This window comes from Macrobrachium nipponense, chromosome 8, assembly GCF_015104395.2.
Source record: "Macrobrachium nipponense isolate FS-2020 chromosome 8, ASM1510439v2, whole genome shotgun sequence".
In the NCBI taxonomy this organism is placed as follows: Eukaryota; Metazoa; Arthropoda; class Malacostraca; order Decapoda; family Palaemonidae; genus Macrobrachium; species Macrobrachium nipponense.
The window spans coordinates 105,423,693-105,448,704 of NC_087203.1; the positions used below are offsets into that span (position 1 = coordinate 105,423,693).

Below are 25,012 nucleotides of genomic sequence, written 5' to 3' on the forward strand. Positions count from 1 at the left end.
AGGTAAGTAGAACTAGTAGCTCCCACTAGTAGCTAGTAGGTATCATTTTTTTTTTTTTTTTTTTTTTTTTTTTTTTTTTTTTTTTACAACCAATGGGCCCCCCATCCTTTAAATTAGAAGCTGCTACAGGTAAGTTAGTAATGTCTTCCAGTACCAAAATGCATGTCTATGTTGTGACAATAATAAAGAATACAATATTAATAATAATAATGCAAGAAAATTATAATAATAATAATAATAATAATAATAATAATAATAATAATAATAATAATAATAATAATAATGTTCTAAAGGGCCACAATAATACAAAGTGTAAAAAGTCTGTGTATAATTTTGAAGACTTTACAGAAAGCTTTCGAACCCTACTAATAATAATAATAATAATAATAATAATAATAATAATAATAATAATAATAATAATAATAATAATAACTAATAATATTAATAATAATAATTAATAATAATAATAATAATAATAATAATAATAATAATAATAATAATAATATTATTACAAACATTAAGCTGTACCTATGAAAGACTCCTTCCTGGGCCCCCAACCCCATTAATAACCTAGGAATTTTATTCTGAACACTTACCATCCTTTTGTTCATAGTGTATGTCGTTCTCATAGTCCAAGTTTAACCCATAGTCGTCGTCATGTAGACAGGCAGGGAAGGACTAGTCGGGTGCTAGTTGCTTTCTTGTGCCTCCTGCTTTTCGACATCTTCAGAAGCAAAGAGTACGGAGGCCTCAGTAAGCAGAGTGTTGCTTGGGTTCTCGTCATCCTCTGATAATAAGTCATCAGAGTCGACTTCTTCCTGCTCACCACGACAACCACTGTGCAGTACATCCTGCCTTTCTAGTAAAGCAGTAAACCACTCTTGTGCATCAGGGAAAGGTATCATGCATATAATGGACCAGAGCGACTTTATTTTTTTCTTCTTTAACTTCCTCTCTGTGGGATATTTAAACGAGAGGGGGGCTCTGGCTAGCATAAGGCACTCATCCTGAGGGGGCCTTCCACGACCCTGTTGATTTGCAGATTGTAGACCTTTACGTAGGTCAATGTAGGTCATGTCTACATCTTCAAACCTGTAATGATTCTTGATGAAGAATCCTTCATGGTACTTTTCCTTTAAGACAAATTGCTTGCCCTTCAAGAAACCTTTTCCTTTTGACCAGTTGGTAATATACACCTCAAGAGCCTTAAAATCAAAGAAATGAGACCTCTCCATTTCAAAAACAGTGTATGCATTCTTCTTGCAGGACTCCTTAAGTAGTTGAATGTATTGTGGAATACTGCAAATGTATGCTTGGGCCTTGTATACCTTTTCCACGATCCCAAAAGAACGATCACAGTGCATAAAAGAGTGGCCACTTACTAAAAAGATGATGTCCACCCTCTTTAAAAGATTCTGCTGGATCTGCTGCAAGAAGAACAAAATAATAAAGATATTTTTATTTTGGCCACCGCAGTTGTCTGCGAAGATCCGAAGTTTGGTCACAGTCCTGCCCTCTGTCTCCCTAACATGCTGCAACCAGCGCAAGATGCAGCTTGCAATTTCATTTGGCCCTCGACTGCCTGATGTTTCATCCCAAGCAAACATGTTCGCCTTGTTGTTTGTGATGTCATAAATGCAGAAGTTCCGAAACCACAGTTTGCTGGTGTAGTAGGCCCTATTTACAGGCATCTTAGGACATAATTGCTGCTGCAGGTCAATTGCAATGGCTCGGAATTGTGGATCCATAGGATGGGTGTTAGAAGGAGCATTCAGCATTGCCTTGGCAGCTGTGGCGTCCTGCAAGTGTTTCTCCTTATTATTTTCAAGTGTTGTTCTTTCCTTTACTTCCTTTTCTGTGGTGGCATTTTTCAGTGCTCCAATCTTGACATCAATCTCAGAACAGAAATTACACTCATCAGTTCTAGGGGGAGCAAATTCGATGTTGTAATTAGTGGTAAAAACTGTACGAAAGAACTTCTCAGATACAACTTGAACATCAGGATGGTTTAAAGCCATCCACACCTGGAATTCAGCATATACCCCAGCAATATAACCCCCTGCCGGAAGGTACTGGCGTAAAGGTGCCTTAGCACGAGTGTAATGACTTGACACAACAGGTAGATCACCAATAAATTCATGGACTGCTTGCAACTTGGGACCGGTAATCTTGTTCACTGGTGGCACTGTCTTGCCCCTTTGGTCCTGAGGTATGACACCGGATGCCGCCCTTGCCTCACGAATTTTCCTTACAATCAAGTCGAGTTTACCTCGTTTAATGTCAAAAATGTTCATAAATCCTTCCCTGCATACTCCATAATCAGTGCTTGCATGAGTCACTGTATACACAAGCTTGGCTGGCCTCTTAGACAAGTCCTTTTTTGTGTACTTGCGCTTGAAAGCAACCTCACTTATACACCTCATTAAGTATTCGTTCTGCCTATCGTAATTCCCAATACCCCAAAAACACTTATGAATTTCTTCAATATTATCTCTCCCAATTTTATCATAACAACCATCTCTACATGGTGGGCCTACTTTCCTAGCTGGCATTAACTTCTTTGTTGTTACACTAATGTATTCCAAACCTGAATTGCGCTTTCTTTTAGACACATTACGAGCCCACTCGCTTTCATGAACCTCTGCTTTACGTCCTTGTTTACGTACTTTACGCTTTTGCCTATTACCATCACCGACATTAACATCATCGTTACCACTCGAATCACTAACATTACCACCACTCGGCATCACTGCATCACTGGTTGACGGACCTACGATCCCTTCCCCAACACCACCACTCGCATCACCAAAACTTGGCTCACCCCTTTCTTTTTGGGGACTTTCAGTACCATTACCAAATTCACTATCACTAAAAAGATAATGCTCATCACCAACACCAACCCCTACACTCGTTTTCGCAGAACCTTTTACTTTCTTTGCAAGAATTTTCTTTTGCTTTTTTCCATTACCCTGCACTTTTTCAGGTGAATCATCGTCACTATCGAGATGTTCTTCCTTAATAACAACAAAATCTGGATCGTTATCGCTATCGTCGACACTAACATCACTGTATGCTGTTAAAGGACACGAACGACATTTTGGCGTTCCATTGTGCTTACACGCCGGTGGCGTGGGAGAACTATCACCATGTTCACTGGCTTGCAAGCCTTTATCCTCTGTGTCTCTATCACACGCAGTGTCACTGCACTGTTCAGCCATTGGTTATAAAGAAAAAAACAAAAAGCACACGAAAACTGTGTATAAAAACAGACGTAAACAAGAGCAACGGAGAGTTCTGTTTACAAAGCAACGCTCCGCTCAGCTCAGCTGTGGCGGGGTAGCTGGAACTCGCATGCCATTGACTGACGCATGACTTCAGTGGTGAAAGTAAGTTCTCGCTCGCCAGGAGAACTCTGAAAAGCGAGAACTTACATTCGTATTGTAACAGTATGTGAATGTTGTGATCTGGATTTTGTAAGTAATCAGTGTACGAATATTGTAGTACGCTGTCTAAGTTTGTGAATGATATCTGTTGTTTATGTTTGGGTAAGTCACGTGACCAGATGGACTTCCGAATTCTTCCCCCCTCTCCACATATTGGCTCGTCAATGCTTTATAACTATTTTGGTAACTTGTTTAGTAAACTAATGTTAATTACCCTCAGCTTATCTCTTTTTTATCTTTTATTTAAAATATCTAATGTACTCAATACATTTTCATTACATATGTTAAGGAGCAATATTCATTTTATTTTTCATATACAGGACTTAATAAATTAAATAGCACTTTTTGTATACAAAACCTTATACAAACATTCAGCGTACAGTAATTTCATCCCATTTTTCAACAGTAGTCTTCAACCGAGTCACATTCAATAATTATCTATGAGAACCCGTAACATGGTGTCAGGAGTGGTTCTTATATACACATATAAGCTGGATTAAGGAAGAAATGAGGGTAAGTGACGACTTACAAGTTACGGACGAGTTTGCCGACGTACAGAATTTTTCCCAGTGGGATAAGTTTTCTTCTCATCACAATTACGGTAGTTTTGTACCATAAAGATGAAAATACAGCTAACTCCACCGAGTTCTATGGACCAAATGGAAGAAATTTAAAGCTTTTATTAACTATGAAATTGCCATAGGTTTAGACAAGGAAGCTGACAGACGAAGGGTAGCAATATCCTTGCATGTTATAGGAGAATTAGGGGTTGAGAAATATAATATACTGTCTTGGGATGAAGATGGAGATAAATATAAGATAGATAAAGTTTTGAAGAAATTTGATGCAGAATGCAGTCCCAGATCAAATATAATCATGGAAAGATACAAATTTCTCAAACGGAAACAAGAATTTAATGAAAGTTGTGACAAATTTATAACCCAGTTCAGAATTTTATGCAAAACTTGCAATTATGATAATGAAGATGAAATGATCAGGGATCAATTCATCCTCAGTTTACATGATGATAAGGCTAGTGAGAAATTACTGGATCATGTGCAGATGGATACGAAACCAATGACCTTAGAAAGGGCTGTGAATTTAAAAAAAAAATTATGAAATGCGAATTCAGCAAAAGCAGCAAATGACTAGTAGCAACACTGAAGAAGAGGGAGTTAATGTGTGAAAGAAGAAAAATAAGTACACAAATCCTCAGATTAAGCCTAAGTCCAATCGTGCCAAGGAAATAAAAGATTGCAGGTATTGTGGCAGGACTCATAAAATTAGGATGTGTCCAGCATATGGTCAAGTGTGTGCCAAATGTAAGAAAAAGAATCATTATGCTAAACAGTGTAATACTAATTGGAACTCTGAAAAAGTGAAAACTTGTGAAGAGAATGAAGATAGTGATAGTGACCTTCAGCAAATTAGCACAATAAATGAATCGATAGGAAACATTTTTATGTGTCATGAGAGAAAGCAGTATGTAAACATGACTGTAAATCAGCAAGAAATAAATGTTTTGAGTGTTAAAGAATTGAAGTGTTTGATTGGCAGTGATAAGTTAGATACTGGTGATAGCATCAAACTGAAAGTGTTTAATAATAAAACAATCAAGACTATTGGAATTAAAACTAATGTGTGAAAGGAAAGGAAAGAAGTATAAAATTAATTTTTATGTAGTGAAGGAAAATGTTTCTTCTGTAATAGGTTATGAGGATGGACAGGGCAAGAAATAAATGAGGTTTCTCCAAAAGTGTTAGATAAAAAAAATTATTTCTGATTTTCCTGATTTATTCGAAGGTTTGGGGGAATTAGGACCTCCATGTAAGATAAATATTGATAATACTGTGTCACCAGTGATCCATGCTCCAAGAAAAGTTCCTTTTGCCCTTAAGAGAAAATTGAAGCAGCAGTTAAGTAGTAGGAAGGTACCATTATTGAAAAGGTCTCAGAACCTACAAATTGGGTTTCTAGCATGGTTTTAGTAACAAAACCTAATTCAGATTTAAGGATTTGTTTAGATCCTACAGATCTGAACAAAGCTATCAGGAGACCCAATTATCCACTTTCAACAATTGAGGAAATTTTACCAAAATTGGGCAAAGCTAAAATATTTTCAGTACTTGATGCAAAGAATGGATTTTGGTAAGTGCAACTTGACAAAGAAAGTACATTGGACATTTGATAACAAAGGATGGTGTTCGTCCAGATCCAAATAAAATTGAAGCTATTAATTGTCTAAAAGTGCCAAGTGATGTCAAATCATTGAAAAGATTTCTAGGGATGGTTAATTATCTTTAAAAGTTTATACCAAGGTTGTCAGAAGTAACTCAGCCATTAAGAAATCTGGAAAAGAAAAATGTTGAATGGCAGTGGAACTCTTCTCATGATGAAGCATTCTCCAAGATTAAGAAACTAATTGTTGAAGCTCCTTGCTTGAATTATTTTGACAGTAATTGTAATGTGTCTTTACAGTGTGATGCTTCAATGTCAGGATTAGGTGCTGTCCTCCTAATGCAAAACGGTCACCCAGTGGCCTATGCTTTTAAGTTGTTAACTGAAACAGAACAGCGATATCCTCAAATAGAAAAAGAGATGTTAGCCATTGTTTTTGCAGCGCTACATTTTGATCAATATATTTATGGCAAAGATGTTATTGTAGAAACTGATCACAAACCTTTGGAAAGTATTTTTAAGAAACCATTATTGAAATGTCCTAAGAGGTTACAAAGCATGTTATTGCAATGCTGAAGTTTAATTTGAGTGTTAAGTATAAACCAGATACATTGAGTAGATTTCTTGTCGAATACATTTTCAGGTGCTGATAAATTGGATGTAATTGCATTATTTGAAGAGGTTAGTAAAGTAAATATGACAGATCATGTTGCTGTGACAAATGAAAGACTTGAGGATATTAGACAAAAGACCATAAGTGATGTTGCATTGCAAACATTAAAAGAAACAATTCTAAAAGGTTGGCCCACTCATTGTAAAGAGGTTCCTGAAATCATAAGATCTTTTTTTAAATTTAGAGATGAACTTACTGTTGATACTGATATAATTTTTAGAGGTATGTAATTGCATTGTTGTCCCATCATGTTTAAGGTCTTACATGCTGAAACAAATTCATTATGCTCACAATGGCATTGAAGCTACTGTTAGATATGTTAGATATATATTGTTCTGGCCTGGCATGGGTGCAGATATAAAGAATTATGTTTCTTCTTGTGTGGTGTGTAATAAGTATGGTAGTAAACAAACCAAGGAATCCTTAAATTCACAAGATTTTCCTTCTAGGCCTTGGTCTAAAATTGGAATGGATATTTTTATTGTTGGCAATTGTAACTATTTGATTTTGGTAGATTATTATTCATCATATTTTGAGATAAATTCATTGGAAAATATGTTAGCGTCAAATGTTGTAAGCAAGGTAAGGAGTAATTTTTCATGCTATGTTATACCAGATATTGTAGTAAGTGACTGTGGCTCACAATACATCAAGTGAATTTCAAACTTTTGTAAAGAAATGGTCATTAAAACATAAAATCATCCCCTTACCACCACCAGTCTGATGGCAAAGCTGAAAATGCAGTAAAAATAATGAAACAGTTGTTCACAAAATCAAAGGAGGATGGCCATGATCCTTTATTAGCACTTCTTGAATGGAGAAATACTTCAGCTGAGGGATTTAACTCTTCACATGCTCAAAGATTTTTTGGTAGAAGAATTAAAAGTCAATTGCCTATAACAGAAAATTTACTTAAACCCAAGATTGCTGATGGGGTACCAGAAGTTCAAACTAAGAAATTGATTAGGCAAGCTAAATATTATAACAGATCATGTAAGAATTTAGTCTCATTAAAACCAGGTGATGTCATCCGTGTACAACCAGCTCCAGGAAAAAAGGAATGGAAGAAAGGTAAGGTAATAAAAGAGGTTTCAAAAAGGAAATACAAAATAGAAGTAGAAGGCAAAGTACATTTTAGAAATCGCAAATTTCTGAGAAAGACATCAGAAACAGTAACTGATAATTATATTGATTCTGATATTGAAATTGAAACTGATGTAAATACGAATGATGTTGCAAATAAATCTTTTATACTTCCTCAGGATGATAACTTAGAGTCACAAAGAACCAAAAGTGGTCGTGTTGTAAGGAAACCTCAATATCTTCAGGATTATTTGTGATAAATTTAAAGAGCCAATTAGGTATGTAGGATTAGATGTATGTTGCAGGGACCAATTATTTAGAAGAAAAGTTCTTCCAAATCTTGTTGAGAAAGTGTAAAAGAAGGAAGCTGTAACAATTTGCAAATGTTGTGATCTGGATTTTGTAAGTAATCAAGGAAGTGAAATTGGAAGATGGAGACAAGTACTGGAGGACAGAGGAATGAGAATAAGTAGATCCAAGACAGAATATATGTGTACCACCACTGAGGGGGATGATAGAGAAAGTATTCAGCTTGGTGGAGAGCAAATAAGGAGAGTTGATAAGTTTAAGTATTTGGGATCTTTTGTTAACGCTGGAGGAAGTATGGAAGAAGAAGTAAAACATCGGGTACAGGCAGGCTGGAACACTGGAGAGCGGCCTCGGGAGTTCTTTGTGACAAAAGAGTGCCGCTTAGGTTAAAAGGAAAATTTCACAAGACGGTGGTAAGAACAGCAATGCTGTATGGTACGGAAACAGCAAGCATGAGAAAAGCAGAGCAGAAGAAGATGGATGTGGCAGAAATGAGAATGCTTAGGTGGATGTCTGGGGTAACAAGAGTCGGATAGGATCAGAAATGACTACAAAAGGGGGTCAACTAAGGTGGTGGAAGTATCAAAGAAAGTGCAGGAGGGGAGGCTGAGATGGTATGGACACCTGTTGAGGAGAGATGAGGACCACGCTGGGAGACATACTATGGGAGTGGAGGTGCAAGGAAGAAGAAAGAGAGGGAGACCAAGAAAGAGATGGAAGGACTGTGTGAGAGGAGATTTACATGAGAAGGGAATTGATGAGGCAGAAGCGCAAGATAGAAATAGATGGAAACGGCTCATCCGAAACGGCGACCCCATATAAAAATGGGAAAAAGCTGGGAAGAAGAAGAAGAAGAAGAAGAGTGTACGAATATTGATGGGTACGCTGTCAAGTTTGTGAATGATATCTGTTGTTTATGTTTGGGTAAGTCACGTGACCAGAGGGACTTCCGAATTATTCTCCCCGCTCACTACATGTTGGCTCGTCAATGCTGTATAACTATTTTGGTAACTTGTTTAATAACCTAATGTTTAATTACCCTCAGCGCTTATCAATGAGAATCCGTAACACGTATAAAATAATACTTATGTATAGAGGCCATATGGTTGACTTTACAGTGCCCGAACTTACATTCGCCCCGTTTTCCCCAGTAGTTTACCTAGGTAGCGAATGAGCGTTTGAGGCCAAAAAACGCATTTTGACCAGGTGTGGCAAATGCAAGTTCTCGCAGTGAGCCTCATATGTTAAGGCTTTCATCAATAAAGTAAGGCAAATGATGTAGTATACTATTATACGAAGTGGAGTGCTTGTTTCAATAAGGAGGAAGAAGCCAAGCGTTTACTACGAGAAGTTCGAAAGCAAAGGGAAAAGCTATATATATATATCCTATTATATATATATATATATACCTATGATAGTATATATATATATATATATATATATATATATATATATATAGTATATATATATATTATGTATATATATGTATAGTATATATATGTATATGTATATATATATATGTGTATATATATATATAATATATATATATATATATATATATATATATATATATGAATAACTTGATCACGAAGTATATAAAACGTGATGCTATGTATAAATAAAGGTTTTTGCCACGAAGGAAAAAATGAAAAAGTGAGATAGCCAAGTACTTTCGGTCTTGTTCCGACCCTTTACTAAGACCGAAAGTACTCGGCTATCTCGCTTTTTCATTTTTTCCTTCGCAGCAATAACCTTTATTTATATATATATATATATATATATATATATATATATATATATATATATAATTTTCATTAATGTTTGCTGGGCATCGCTGTTTTTAAAATTAGTGAACAATTTTTACATCCTCAGAGCGAACTTGGTGTTGTTATTCACTGATAACTAATGTCATTTACTTACCATTTAGGTTTTTAAACTGTTGCGCTATTACAGTGCCCATTATATAAATATAGTAATTTGAAATTGACGTCAAACGAAAAACAAACTTACTTCTTTGGTCCGAATAGGAATTTCTTCTATCTGAATACTGACAGGAACTTTCATAACTTCGCCCAGAGGTGACTTTATGATGTCAGGCAACGGTGTCTTGACGATATTAATGGGTGTCTTTATTATTTGAATTTCATTCAACAGTTGACGTCGAAGACTTTATGACGTCATCGAGGGGTGTTTTGATGACGTCACTGATAGGTGTCTGTGCGGTGGTGGTGACTATCTTCACGAGAGCCGAATGTGGCCGAGTTAAACCGACTCCTTCAAGCTCGGGTACTAACCAGTTCCGACGTCCCCCTGTCACTAGCTTCTCCAAAACTTCCATCCATCGTTGCACTTGTCACTTCATTATAAAGCGTCACTGATCGATACCTTCCGCTGAATATTTAGTCGCAGTTAGCAGTGATACGTAGTCGGTTGTTATGAAAACATGGCTAAAGATTACTGGCGGAGAATGTTCCAAAATTATTTACGAAGTAGAAAAAATCCTGACGATCAAGTTGCAAAACAAATTTTTATTTTCTCCGACAAATAATTTTGGCCAGAAAATTAAAAAAGTGCGATATTTTTTACAAATTCGAAACCTGAGGATAATATGTGAAAGTTTCTGGAGAACTTATTCTTTCGAAAAATGATTCCGGAAGGAACGATTCTCTGTGGTAAAAGAACTAATGATAGGGGGTGACTATTATACTCTCTTCTTCCTCTCTTCTCTCTCTCTCTCTCTCTCTCTCTCTCTTTTCTCTCTATCTCTCTCTCTCTCTCCTCTCTCGCATCTCTCTCTCCCTCTCTCTCTCGCTCTCTCTCATCTCTCTCTCTCCGTCTCTCTCTCTCACTCTACTCTCTCTCTCCTCATATATATATAATATATATATATATATTAATATATAAGATATATATACATATTTATTTGGTATAATTATCATAGTATATATATAATATATATATATATATATATTAAACTAAATCGCGAAGATATGGAACGTGATGAATGATTAGCTAGGGGTCCAAATGTTCTGCATTACCTACAGTCAAGATCAGAACATGTATTTATCAAATATTTATTGAATTATGAAAAACAATGAAATTATAAGCATTTTATCTGCTAATAAAAGCAGAAACTGTAAAAAAAAAAGAAAAAACGGGTGGGAGGGCAACGAATGGAGCGTAAATGAATAAAAACATGGACCCAAAAGCGAAAATGGTAAATCTCTGGTATGGTAAGCTGATAAAAGTGCTATTTTGTTCAAATTTATCCAAACGTGGCTTCTGAAGACCAAGAGGCCATGCCATGTTCCTACCGCTCAACTCCACAGAGCTAATTATACTTATTTTTTATTTACAATCTCTGCTTCTGTAAGCAGATAAAATACTTTTTTTTTTAGCAAATATACTTCTGTTTGCAGATCTGTCGAAAGAAGAAACTGAAAACAGGAAAGAAAACTTAGGCACAGAGTGAGCATTGAATTTGAATCCCTTAAGTTAACACATGGTCGAGGCAGTCTCAGAACACTTATGGTAAAATTCTGAATATTTAGATGGCCCATAAATATGAACACAGAAAAACTAGGTAAAATAGCAGTGGTCTGCAGTGTTACACATAATATTTTGTCTCGAGTAACTCTGACAGCTTTCACGGAGGCATTCATATTAAAAACCCGAACAAAATAAAGAAGAATCTTTCCCACAGTATCCCTACATTAAGGGGTCGGTTGCCTGAGGCGTCCAATGCCTTCTATCAAAGGCATTATCCTCCACCAAACCCCTTCGCTCCATATCTTCCTTCGCTTTATTATGCCATCTAATTCTCTGTCTCTCGATCTTCTTCCTCTACTAGGTTCCTCCCAAGCCCTCTTCACTCCCACCTCATCATTCATCCTCAACACATGCCCATACCATCTCAATCGTGACTCTTACCACCTCTGCAATCTTTACTAAGCCTGCCCTTTTCTTATTTTGTCATTTTCCAATCTCTCAAGCAACGATATTCCTATAATCCACCTCAGCATTCTCATTTTTGTTCGCTCAACCTTTGCCTTCTCTTTTCTCCTTAGAGCCCAACGTTTCCGATCCATATATTAACACTGATCTTATCACTGTGCTATAGATCTTGACTTTTAGCTTGATTTGAAGTTTCTTGTCCACTTCCCCCGCATAGTTTTTATCCTATTGTCAACTTCAGCCTCAGATCCTAAGTATTTAAACTTTCCCACCTGTTTTTTATCTTATAATACTATTCTGTCTCTATCTTCCCTACTGCTCACCAAAACCTCGGTTTTATTCACATTCACCTTTAAGCCACCCCTTTCTAAAGACTCTTGCCACTCTCCATCCCTTCTTGATATATATTTTGTATAGTCTCATTCTTCGTCATTTAGTGTAGAAAGCATAGGATAGAATCCCAAGAGAAGTGATGTTTTGGGTGTCCAAGGAAGAGGAAAGTCACAGAAAAGTTGGCCGATATATCAAAGAAGGGGCACAAAATTAATAACAGCAGTTGGGGAGACAAAACACTTTGCAGTTAGTGTTGGATTACATCATATGTCAGCATTAAGTCCATTTTTGTTTGTGCTGGTCATGGAAGTTTTTAGTGACGAGATCAGGAATGAAGAGCTGTGGGAGTAGTTGTACCCCGATGATCTGGTGATTATTGCTAATAATGAGGAAGACCTACAGAGAATCCATGACCAGCACAAACCAAAATGGACTTTATGCTGACCCCTGATGTAATCCAACACTAACATCCAGTGTTCTGTTTCCCCAACTGCTGTTATTACTTTTGTGCTCGTTCTTTGATATATTAGCCAACTTTTTGGGGACTTTCCTCTTTCTCAAACCAATACATCACTTATCTTGAGATTTATCGTATGCATTCTACACAAAGTGACGAAGAATGAGGAAGTGGAGTCAAGAAAAGTAATGAGCCGTTACAGAGGTAACACCTCGACATTACTGAATTATGCGCGGTTGTACAAATTAAGTGTTATTGAAATTTTAGTGTATTGATATTTGAAAAATAAGTTTCTGTCATGTTACATGACCTCATATTGGCTCTTGCAGGACATAGTGGAGATATATTTGTTATCAAAGATGATGGAACTTATGAGGTAAGCTAGTATTTCCGAGGTTAATCTTGAACTAGGCTACCTAGTATAGACGAAGACGGGCGTAGGATTGGCAAGGCCTAGGGTAAACTTTTCAGACTAAGCTAAGGTAAAGCCAAGCCTACTGAGTAAGACTGCGTCTTATGCATACGCATTAAACCAATTTATACACGTGTGTAATAATTTAGTAATCCTTGGCCTATGTAAGAGCAAAGTTTACGCAATACCTAGCTAGGTATTAGTAGCTAGCTACTAGTAGGCTAGGTAGGCTAGGCATTGGCTTAGTCTGCCTAGTAGTCTACTTAGCCTGTACTATGGTACATGTTAGGGTAAAAAACCGCATGGTACAGGGGTGGACCATGTACGATCAATGTGTACAACTCCAAAAAAAGTACATTATAAACGCGTCCTGACATCGGAGATGGGCATCAGACGCGACTTGTTGTTGGTGAGAAATGGAGCTAAAGACCTCTACTCTGGTGTCAGGACGCATTACAATGTACTTTTCTTTGGGTTGTACACATTGATCGTACATGGTCCACCCCTGTACTATGCGGTTTTTTACCCTAATTCGGAAATGCTGAAGTTTTCATACCATACCTTATTAGGAATTAGCTATTTTTAATTTTCTAGAAATAAGATTTAGTGAATAGGGTAAACAACCGACTGGACTGGCCAACTCACTGACTACCGCGTTTTTGGCCACCCTCCGCAAAAGTACTTTAACACGTCCTGACACCGGAGATGGTCATCATTCATGAGTTGTTGGTGGTGATAGCAGGAGCTCAAGAACTCTACTTTCCCTTCGAAGTAAGTATTTTCTCCAAAGTTAGAAATTAAGGCCATATTTTAAGATTTAAACAGAGGGTAATGAAAAGTGTGGCTAACGGAGTGCACACTACCCCCCATGATGCTTTCGAAATTTTTATTTACAATTAAAAATGTTTAGAAGATTGACGCCATCTCGATGTTTGCGGAGTCGCTTGTGTCAACAAACTTCCCATTTCCTGTGCTAAATCCGCACACCACTTGTACCCATAGACGCTGGGGCACTTTCATCACAACAATCATAAACACGACTTCCAACCACTAGGTACTTATCCAAGGGAACTACAGCATTCTTTGCGCTCTTCAGTTGTTTATCAGTGTTGTCAATTGGTTTGTGTTTACCCTCCAAACTGGGTATAAGACTTACACAAAACTGGGGAAATAAGTGAAATTAGCGTATCCATTTGTAGTATATATAGTACATATTACAGCAATTTTATCTTTACTGCATTACTATGACAACTAGAATTCATGGAAACAATTTGTAAATGTATCGGCGTATGTGTGAAGCTCCACTAGATTGGCAACGATGAGTCATTTTTTCGCCGCGTCGTCTGCTCGTAAGTACATCAGAAATATTTGTAATTTTTCAGGGTTAATTTAGTTGCAAAAAAGGGATAATAGACATGAATTAAGTAAACATTTTGAATTAACAAAGTTAAACTAAATAGTAATGAGTAAAGTAAACAATTAAGGGAATAAAGCTTTGCACCTCATACACCGCGTACTCGTGTGCTGCCCGTAACTGTGTTTGTGGAGTGAGCGCTTAGGAACCAGGAACAGCAACGTAGTTCAAGTGCAATTTAGAGTTAATTAAGACCAAAATGTTTATAATTACAATTAAATAAGCGCTGTGGAGTTTCAGGTGTGATGGCAGTAAGGATAAAACCACCGATTACAAGGTAAAAATGATTTTCAGTTCAAACCATGACCTGGGAACAAAAAGTTTCATACTTTCACTAATATAGGCAACAAAATGTTGTTTGATTGTGCTGATTACAACTGTAATCTTGAGTAAGATCAATAAACGTTACAAATATACGCTAACATTGTTCAAATGAGTGCTGGGAAGGCTGGGAAAGATGGTGGATTGTCTGTGGTTAGAACGGCCAGTCACGCGACTGCCGCCATATTGGATTTCAAAACTGGCTTGAAACATATTTTACGAAGAGCTCACATGCTTATTTTAGTTCATATGGGGCTTTCATATATCAGATTATGTTGACGAAACTTCAATCTTTTGAATGGTATGCTTAAAGATGTAATTGTATTCTTGTTTCACCAATTAAATATCGAGTGAATAAGGCCAAGCCACGCAGTGACGATGGATCGTCTGTGGATGTTTACCCTAATAGCCTAATACTAAGTACAGGTAATTTTGTTGCGCATGCTCTTGTAAAAGTCCATAAGTTTTATACGTCAGTACCACAACTCGCTAATAAATTTGAGTTTTTATGTTGTTCACTTAAGTTTCCTTAATATCAAAGTCATGCAACATTTTTTTATGTTGTTCGCTTAAGTTTCCTTATTATCAAAGTCACACAAAATTTTGCAGATTTACTGGTATCAAAATATTTACTATCTTTTTAGTTTTTGTTAATGTTCAGGAGCAAGCCAACAAAGAAGTTTGTAGAGTAGCTAACTTGAGAGAGAGAGAGAGAGAGAGAGAGAGAGAGAGAGAGAGAGTGTGCGTGCGGGCTTGGTAGGAACCTGCTGAGGAACTCTTCCTAGAATAAATAAATTTATGTGAATATTTGATTGTTTTTATCTCGCGCAAATACATTTCTGTGTAATTATGATATGTTTTGACACTGTTGTTTGTACTTAGTAGCTAACAACTAGCTGAGCAGTTACAAAAAACTATTGCTGAAGCTGTGGTCTATTGAGTTGAATGCCACACTTTGGCCAGATAAGAAAAGGGGAAACCTAGAGCAGTGGAATGTCAGTTTAACATTTGCAATCCTAAAGCAGTTCATTTTTAACAACCAACACCCAGTAGATAATAGTGCTCCTTTGTAGTGCATTTTATCTGAATGCTTTGTTACAATGATTTGCTTTAATTAGTGTTTTGAAAAAGAAAAAATTGCTGTTACATGGTCACTGGGTGCAAATCAAAATTGTAACATTTTTTTTGGTTTTAATTAAATGAAATTATACCTTAGCTCCAGGTGGATAACTTGAGAGTTAACCAATGTCATAGCAAAGTTGGCTAGCATTAGCTGATGGAATTCATAGGTACCTACATAAACTAAGGAAAATCTAGAATAATCTTTGGAGATCATTACCCTGTGACAACTTATCCTACTGTAACTTGGTATGTAGATTGTGGAGCATATGTTTCTGTTCTTCATGAAAAGAAAGGAATATATACATCTACAATCAAATTTGGAATGGTACAGTCCAGTCTTGCTAATAAGGGTACTGTCTACTGTATGACCCTTGTTAGCTCTAAAATATTGGCTTCCTCATCATTTGCTCCAGAAGTTGGGTTTTAATTCTCTAAGACATGGTACATAAATGTAAATCAAAGATTGACAAGAGATCATCCACCAAAATAGCAACTCAGGCTATTGTAGAGTGATATATTTATATATCAAAACATAAAACCCTTTATTTGACTTAATTGGTCCTCCCGTCTCTTTGACTTGTATGGGAATGTCTGTTTTCTATGAAGAAGGAAATTTAGGGCCCAGATGTCTTACCAGACCAGGATGAAGTAATTTGCTCAGAGCTATGGCTGTATCTGAAGAGCAGCTGAATACAGATTATGTTACTGTAAAAAAAATGTTTTTACAAGAGAAATAAGTTTTGTTTAAAAAATTGTGCAGTATATATTCAGTTTATATAAACTATGTACTCCCAACATTTTATATTCTCTTAGCTTTTAGACTGTAATTTTCCAGCCATGTTTTAAATTTTATTACTTACACAGGTTGTGGATGATTTGGGATTTTTCCATCCATGTGAGGTATCCATTGTGGAGGAATTATTGAATATTTCATCATGCTACAAGAGAATAAAAAACTTTTATACGGAGTATGACACAGTTCAGATCAGCAAAGGTATGTGATATGATTGTGTTTTTGGAGTATGCTTTTATAGTAGCATTGTTGTTATTACTACTGTACGTATTACTTTTAGCAATACATAGTGCCAATAAATCACCAGCAGTATGATTGTTAAGCTGTTATTGCCTTATGATGTTTTATCTCAAACAGATCCAAATTACAGAGGAGGCCTATACCTATCATCACTTGCCGGTGCTCTTAAAAGTTCTGTGAAAGTATATGACACTAGTGTGGTTCAGGTTGAGCAACAGATCATAGATGACCCAGAGCTTCCTCTAAGTCATCTTTTGAATGTTCTGCAGCCTCTTGCTCCATTATTAGCAGCTTTGGCTTCCCTTGTTGCAGAAGTAAGTACCAACACAAATACAGTAGTCTACCTTATAAGTTGAGAAAGTAAGTTGTAATTAACATTCTTAATTGATTAACCCAAATCCAAGGTTATACAAAAATTCACTTATTTGAAAACATGAATCTCCATCCTTATCTGAAATTTTCCACATGTAATCCTGTGATTGATTTTGCCTTATTAATATGTTAAGTTCTAAAGCTAAGACATTATATCATTTAATCCTGTTTTATATTAGCTTTTTCTTTTATAGGAGTAGACATGCAGCTAGTTTCCTATGCACTCGTGTATCTTGTGTAAACTGTGTAAGGTGTAGGTTTTCATTCTTCCCCATTTTTCTTGGATTCCTTTGTCCTTCCCACAGTTCTCCATCTTCTACTTCCTGTCTACAATTTTTCTGACGAACTGTTTCTCATTCCTCTCATCATATACCCAAACCTTCACTGTTTATTTTCCACCCTGTGAAACCTCACCTTTCCACCAATTGCTTATTTGTAATATGGTCTTTTCACTAATCCAGTTTTGAATTGTAACCTTAAGTATATAACAACACCTTTACAAAATTTCCTTCATTTGCTTTGTCGTTGCTCATGTTTATGCTACATAGAAAAGTACAGGCCTAAGTACTAAAATCATAAGTCTGCTCTCCTTACATTTTTTTTTCATTCAGAAGTAGAGTAGCTATCTCATATTTCATTTATGTAATTGATGCTCTTTTTATTACTGCACTCTCAGTATTTGCTTTCACAGTCCAGTGCATCCCAAGGTAACAGAAATGTTCTGCATCTTTACAAAGACATATCCATTTATCAAGCAGATAAATGTCCTCCTCCTGTTTCCCATTTGCTCTTGTAATACATTTTGAGCATAAAAATTCTTGTTCCATGTAATTTTTTTTATGCTGATTACCTCTTCTGACACCGATTTATTAAAGTGTTCACATTTGTTATGTGAACACTTCTGGAGGTTTTCTGTTTTTCATCTCCCACAGGGCCCTTTTAACTTTTTCAGGTGCTTTTTGTATTTATCCCTCTTCATTTGCTAACATCTGCCAGTTCATGTTCCTTTTCATATTTGAATTCTTTGATGCTGCCTTTATTTTTCATCATAATCAAATCTGTGTACAGGCAGTCCCTGGTTATAGGCAGACTTGATTACGTAATGGGGATCCCGTTTTTATGGCGCTTGTCTAGCGCCATAAAATAGGCGATTTATGGTGCCATAACGCGCCGAGTTCTGGTTATTGGCACCTAGAGTTATGGCACCATAACACTTAACAGAGTTGCCCTTAACTTGTTATCAGCACCGTTAACTGGTTATCGAATAAATTGACAACTTTCGGTTAATGGCGGTTTTTGCTTATCATCACCCTGCTGATTAAGGCACCCCCGCCGATAACCGGGGGCTGCTTGTATTTCAGTTTCTCCTTTTATACAAGTCAGCATCTCTGTGGGCTTCATAAACATTGTGTTGAACAAATTTAATCCTATTGTTTAGCAAAATTCCAACTCTTGCATCCCTACTCCTAATTTTTCTCTGTAGATATACCTAAGAAGTATAATAGCGTTATTTAACAGTCATAAATAATATTACAGTTGTATTAATAGAGTACTTGAATTTTGTGTTTTACCAGAATCCCATAAACTTGTTGATCAGGATTTTGCAGAATAGAAAGCTTATATGTATATTAGAGGAATGAGTTAAAAATGAACATACAGTATTACAATTTTTAAAAATAAGTAGTTTTAGAATGGTAGTATGTTGTTAAGAATAGTTAATTGCATACTATATATATAATGGCTACAAAGCAGTTTTATGTGAAAAATTTTCATACAAACCCAATTTTTTGAAATCACAGAAAATTCAGTCTTGTTGAACAAACAGAAGAAAAGCAGTAGCCAATAATTCATTTTGGACATACGTATCTTGTTAGGAGTCCTTGGTTCTTCAAAGATTTTGGAGGAATTTTATAGAATGATTTTTTTAGTTATGTTTTTGGTCCAGGATTTAGAAGTTAATGTTTGGTGAAGGACAGTAGATATTTAGGAAAATAAGTATGGAATTTAAAGCTTTTAAAATTTAACATGCATTCTTTCTTCTTTAGATTGAAGAGAAAAAACCCCATGGGTGCAAGATTTTGGAAGTTCTTCATAAACACAGTGCTCTGTCAGTCTCTTATATTAGAGATACCTTTGTAAGGTATGTTACTTTTGCTGTAAATTACAAACTCGTTCATACATTTAACATCAGTAGTGTTGATTTTAACAAATTTATGTTACTGAAGTACATCTCCATGCTCTGTATATTTGTCCAGTTGGGTGACTCATGCATACTAAATTTATATTTATCTTTTTAATACTGCTGTGTGATGGAGAACAAACCTTTAGGCTAGTCCAGTGAAAGAGAAAGTTACTTGCTCTGCATTAGTTCTTGATAATTTTTTCATACATTTATTCATTTGTATCTGTGGTAATATTTGCTGACTAAATAACCAGATACTGTATGTTTCTGATTATGATTTGCTTTCTTCTCTTTGGCTGACTGACCTACGGGTAAAATTTGGTGATTTTTTTTTCTCTCAGGATTGAGCAGACTGTTCACGCAGTACTTTATGATCAACTAACTCACTGGATGTTGTATGGGATTTTGATAGATCCCCACAATGAACTTTTTGTACGAACTGTCTCCACTTGCATTGATAACTCCCCAAGTAACCAGGATCCTTCACAAAGTGATGCCATTGTAAGTTTTAGTCCTTGTCTCTTTATAAACTGTTTAGTAATAGCATTGTACCATTCACCAGAACAGAATTAAATGCTGCTAAAAAAGACTTTTTAATTGACAGAGGTTTTATTCTTTTGAAAGATAGAAACTTAGTTTCCCATTTAGAATATTATCTCTCACTCAGTATTAGATTCATTACATTTTGAAACAATCACGAATGATCAAAAAGGATTTGACAAGAGATGAAACATGTTTCAATTTAAAGTATTTATATAATTTGTTTTTTCTTATGTATATTCAAAATGAAAGTTAATCACTATAGCAGGATATCTAATATTTGCTATAAACAAGCCAAAATAAAGGGGTAAGTAAATGATATACAAATGACCCCCATAATAATAGTTTTATGTTTATGATGTCATTCATGGGAAGGAAAAGTCAGCTGCTTGTCTATGAAAGAAGCTAGTTCAGTTGTTGGTAACATGTACAAGATCTTTTAATTAGTTGTAGAATCATCAAAAACTGTGATTAGCTATTGTAAAATCTTCATGATATGAGCTACCACCTTTCTCCTACTAGTCCATCCAGTTGACTGACAAAGCCACCTAGCTCTGTAATTACAGGCAGAGTAAGAGGCACAAAAAAGTAAGAAAGCTGATGGTACAAGAATGAGGGGAACCTTAATCGGACTCACTAGTTACTTACAAATTTTGTCTTATTGATGTCAGAAAGATGTATTTGTAGAATGATGGTTTGTATCTGTTAGTATCTTAAAATTCAGATTTTTGTATTTGAAATGGCAAAGTTACAGTGCTTTGACATTTCAGACAATCTGTGATCATTGAACCTACATTTCTTATGTTTGTATATTTCTTTGGTATATTTAAGTCAAACAATTTTTATTTTATCAAAACAGAATCTGGCTGAATTTGAAGCTCCAAAAATATATAATGACTATAACCTAGAAATTGATATGCTGCCAAGTCATATTCCTCTTCATATAGCAGAGAAAATTCTCTTCATTGGAGAAGCCATCCTTGTGTTTGAAAGAGAAGGAAAGAAGGACACTGGTGAGTACTTATATTGATTAAATGATCCACTTTTTTAGATGTTAAGAATCAGTTTAAATGTTAAGTTGATCTGAATAGTTTGGTAAATTATTTTCTTAAGATTCATTTATATTATGTATTTCTTTTTGCATAGATAAATCAGTCAATTTTACAGACAGTTTTTTAAGCATATGTCATGATAATGTCTCTTTTCGCAGGCATTGAATTTTCTTCTGTTCCATCACGAATTGGTTTGGTTTTAAAGAATAAAGAAAAAGAATACCTTCAGTTACTACACAGTTTGGCTGATGCTCCATTTTCCATCATAGAGTTCAGCAAAGTTGTTGAAACCATAAGGCACTGTGTTTCGCAGGTGTGTTTTAAAGAAATTTTATAATTTTCGTATACAGTATATTGTTGAAAAATGAAGTGGTATTTTCATGTACCTAGATGTGATTTCATCATAAATGTTGATAATTAATGAAAATATTTTTAATTTGGTGGCATTGAAGGTATTGAAATAGTTGATCATATTTCAATATAAACAAAGTTTTACATATTCAGCATCCTTTTTTCCTATGGAAATACAAACCATCATCTTTTAGACGTATATTATTTAGTGCCAGTTCAAATTAGTTGTTGCACTGGGAAGAAGGCAGTTAACTACTGGTTAAGGAGGTTGATTGGATGAATACCCCGCACTTACGTACTAACACTAGTCATTTTATCTTCAGCTGCTGCCATATGAAAATGTATTGCTGCACTCGACTGATAAGTTCAACTTTTGATTATGCCTTTATTTTTAATTTTTTTTTTTTAGTAGTTCTAAGCTAATGCAAGCACAAAGCAATTAGATAGGTTTATTTGTGACATTTCATGCCTTTAGAAAATAATTTATGGTTGGAACTTTAAGGAAAGCTTAAATGTCTTTGTCTTTTGCCTTTGAAAGTTCTGAGCAATATGGAATTTGGTGTTCTCTTTGATTTACAGGAGGTTTGCAAGCTTGTAATGGATGCAAATTTAGTAACAGTGCTTCATGACCTTAAGGCTGTTTACTTCCTTGGTAGAGGGGAACTGTACCAAGCCCTTATTCCTTCCCTCACACATTTCATGAAGACAGTTGGTTCCTCAAATGGTAAGTAGTATGTATAGATTTTTTCTTACATATGGTTGTAATGACTGTGACCAGACATATTTTTATATAATAAAAGAGAATATTGTGGTAAAAGAATACAAATATGTTAGTTAAAGAATTGTATGTAAAGGCTGAATGTGACTAGTTTTAGATAATACATAGATAATATATAGAAGGGTGCTTAGGGTGTGAGTTAAATGCTAAAGTAGGTTATTGAAAAAGAAATGGTTTCGGTAGAAGTGGAGTTAATGAATAAAATGAGAATGGAATGTCTTATGGAAATATGCTTGGAAAAGGATATTTCCACATTGTTGGAAACAATTTTTCCAAAGAAGAATATTGATAAATATACTTGTGGAAGAGAGAATGGTGAGAAAATGAGATTGCTTAATTATGTGTTAGTACATAGCACTTGTACAAACATTGATGGTTGCTTTAGAAACACCAAGAATTTCAACATTAGTGATACAGTAGAAGTCTTTATATTACATTTTTAACTGTTGAGTTTCTGGGTGGGTCACAGAAATTATTTGTGGTAAATTACTTTGTGACTGTTTAGGGACATAGTGTTTTTTTTCCTAACTCATAAATTAATTTTTAATGGTTTAATGCAGGTTATTGTAATTTTCAATTAGTTAATTGTAATTTACTGTAGATTGGGAAACAAATAGCAAAAAGAAAAATTATGGTAACGAGTTGAGATTTAGCCAAAAGTACTTTTCAGAAATCATTTGCAGCTTTTAAAATCTCAAGTTGCTTTAAAATTGGAACCTTTGTGATGCAGTAAAATTTTGTTTCTTTTTGCAGATTTTAATGCACTCTTCCAGTTGGCTGGCCGTCAGGTTCTGTTAGAAGACGAAATGTTAAGCAAGTTTACACTTAAGCGAAAGTCATTGCCAGGAGACAAGTCATCCACCAAATCATCAGAACTTAGTAGTAAGATTATCAGATATTGACAGTGTTTGGAATATCATTTATTCCCATGAGAATACGAACCATCTTCTATATAGAAGTAGCTTTGCCTTAAGTTGATTCATTTATTGAGTATTTGTAACTAGGTACTTTTTACAAATATTCAAGGTGTGTTGGTGAGCGAAAGGTTGTTTCTAGTTTTCTTATGACTCCTGTCATGTCACACATCTTGACTGCTGCTGTGGAACTTTTGTCTTTGGTTCATGGATATTATCCCTTTTGGTATTGTATAGTGTTTAATTGTGTTCTTGTTCTGTTAAACTGGTAAGTAGAACAGTGCAGATATTCTGGGTGAGTGTGAGTAGCCACTGTATGTTATCAGCCTTTATTGATCCTCAGACCTTTTGGCCCTTTTTGCTGGGGTCAGCTTTGTCCAGGGTTCTTCCCTGTCTAGTGTGGGAATTAGTTGCCTGCTGTAGTTGAAGCACAACTCTAAATTACAGACGGCCAAGGTAATTCTGTCAGTGCATCAGGAGGAAATATGACTCCGTTCATCCCTATGCCCTTTGGTGGACCTATCAGTGTTGTAACTTAATTTCTTCTGTTGGAACTGCAACTTACTGGGCACGAATGCTGCCCAGTCCTGGTGAACTTATAGAGAGGGATGTGGATGACTAGTCCACCCTTCATCTCTTCATGATTGGCCTCACTCACTGGTAGCAAATATTCCATATGCACTCATTGATCAGCCTTGGGTACCTATCACTCCTGCTTCTATGATGCTGGACCAGTCTTCAGGGTTCCAATATGACTTTCAGGATTTCTTGGTTTCCCTGGGCATATCAGTCTATTGCCTTTTTTGATGCCTTTGGCCCCGGCCAGAACCCCGTTGTTAACTGGGGGCTGCCTGTATACTAGGACTTTAGAGAGGAGATCCAACCCTCCCTTCCTGTTTCTCCATAGGCATGGAAGGAGGGGGGTCTTCACTTCCTATTATCCTGGGTCTTGGCAGTTGGTTCAGAACGCCTTGTTTAAAAGTGTGATCTTCCACCTAGTCTACTGGGTCAGCCACCAGTCAGCACAGCTTTATAAGAGTTAATTTTTGAGGGGTTAAACATCAAAGTTTGTTTCCATACCAGTTATCCTTGGTTAATGTTTATGTTAGGCTTGGTACACTAATTGTTGAGCATTTCTCATTTTTATGTAGTGATTTTCATGCCAAGTAAATATTTTTTCATTACAAACCCATGTCATAATTAAGCCCTCATTTGCAGTCTTGAATGTCCCTAGATATACTGTATGTCTTGCAAACAGAAGACAATTATTCAGGCATACTTATGAGTCATGAACCATTTAATAGACAGTAAGTACCTGTCTTCCGCAAAATTCACATATCTGTGGTGATGATAACATAGTTCAGCAAGAATCTCCTCCAGCGTTTTGCTCAGCAGTTTTAGAAACTGCAAAGTCATCACAAATATTTATCCATGAACTTCTTTAACCATTGATATCTCTCACATTCGTCAATCTTAATAATTTCTCCATTTTTTTTTCTCGTGTTAGTATAACCTCTGTTATGTACAGATTTTTTAGCCATCTCAAAATCATTGATTATATTCTTAATTGGGGTTGAGAAGTGTAGGACAGTTAGATTACAGCATATTGACTGAACAAATACTGTATAACTGTATTAAAATTTCTTATCATAAAACAAGTTTAGCTATGACTGGTGCATGAATTAGATTTCAGTAGTTTACCAGATGAAAGTTAATGCTGAATATGTAAATGTATTGCATGTTTTTCTTATTTTACAAAGAATTTCCCCTTACAGGTAAAAGTTGGAATACATTGAAAATTGAGTACAATGCAAAATGGCCATTGCATAAGTTATTTACAAGCAGAGTTCAAGACCGATACAATGCAATTTTCAACTTTTTACTTGATATGCGAAGAGCTCAGTACCGCTTGCAACAACTCTGGATTGTGCAGATGAAAACAAAAAATGACAGGTGAGTTTCATCTTTTGTTAATTCATTTAAGGATAATAATAGTTTAGTTTTAATTATAAATAAGAGTCTGCTGTACATCAATAGTTAATATTGCATATAAGTATGTATAACATAATTAGGATTAAATAAGAATGCAAG

The 25,012-nt window shown here is 35.7% G+C and overlaps 2 protein-coding genes across 5 annotated transcripts in view; one reads left to right on the forward strand and one right to left on the reverse strand.

Annotated features, from left to right (window-relative positions):
• The window catches only part of LOC135222931 (deformed epidermal autoregulatory factor 1 homolog), a 22,305-nt gene extending 12,158 nt beyond the window's left edge, over positions 1-10,147 (reverse strand). Inside the window, exon 1 of one of the 3 annotated variants that reach the window (XR_010316393.1) lies at positions 597-3,350. Coding sequence is in view for 2 of the 3 variants with exons in the window: in XM_064261374.1 (XP_064117444.1) it covers positions 9,697-9,750 (54 nt within the window). In the remaining variant the exon portion in view is untranslated. Of the gene's footprint in view, positions 1-596; positions 3,351-9,696 lie in introns of those variants that run through there. The other 2 variants (XM_064261374.1, XM_064261375.1) reach the window with 2 other exon arrangements.
• The window catches only part of LOC135222932 (gamma-tubulin complex component 4-like), a 25,317-nt gene continuing 8,556 nt past the window's right edge, over positions 8,252-25,012 (forward strand). Inside the window, exons 1-10 of one of the 2 annotated variants that reach the window (XM_064261376.1) lie at positions 8,252-8,693; positions 16,564-16,693; positions 16,850-17,046; positions 19,150-19,244; positions 19,628-19,787; positions 20,686-20,839; positions 21,037-21,191; positions 21,809-21,953; positions 22,761-22,889; positions 24,697-24,874. In XM_064261376.1, coding sequence (XP_064117446.1) covers positions 8,472-8,693; positions 16,564-16,693; positions 16,850-17,046; positions 19,150-19,244; positions 19,628-19,787; positions 20,686-20,839; positions 21,037-21,191; positions 21,809-21,953; positions 22,761-22,889; positions 24,697-24,874 — 1,565 coding nt within the window. In that variant the 5' untranslated portion in view covers positions 8,252-8,471. Of the gene's footprint in view, positions 8,694-12,634; positions 12,807-16,563; positions 16,694-16,849; positions 17,047-19,149; positions 19,245-19,627; positions 19,788-20,685; positions 20,840-21,036; positions 21,192-21,808; positions 21,954-22,760; positions 22,890-24,696; positions 24,875-25,012 lie in introns of those variants that run through there. The other variant, XM_064261377.1, reaches the window with a different exon arrangement.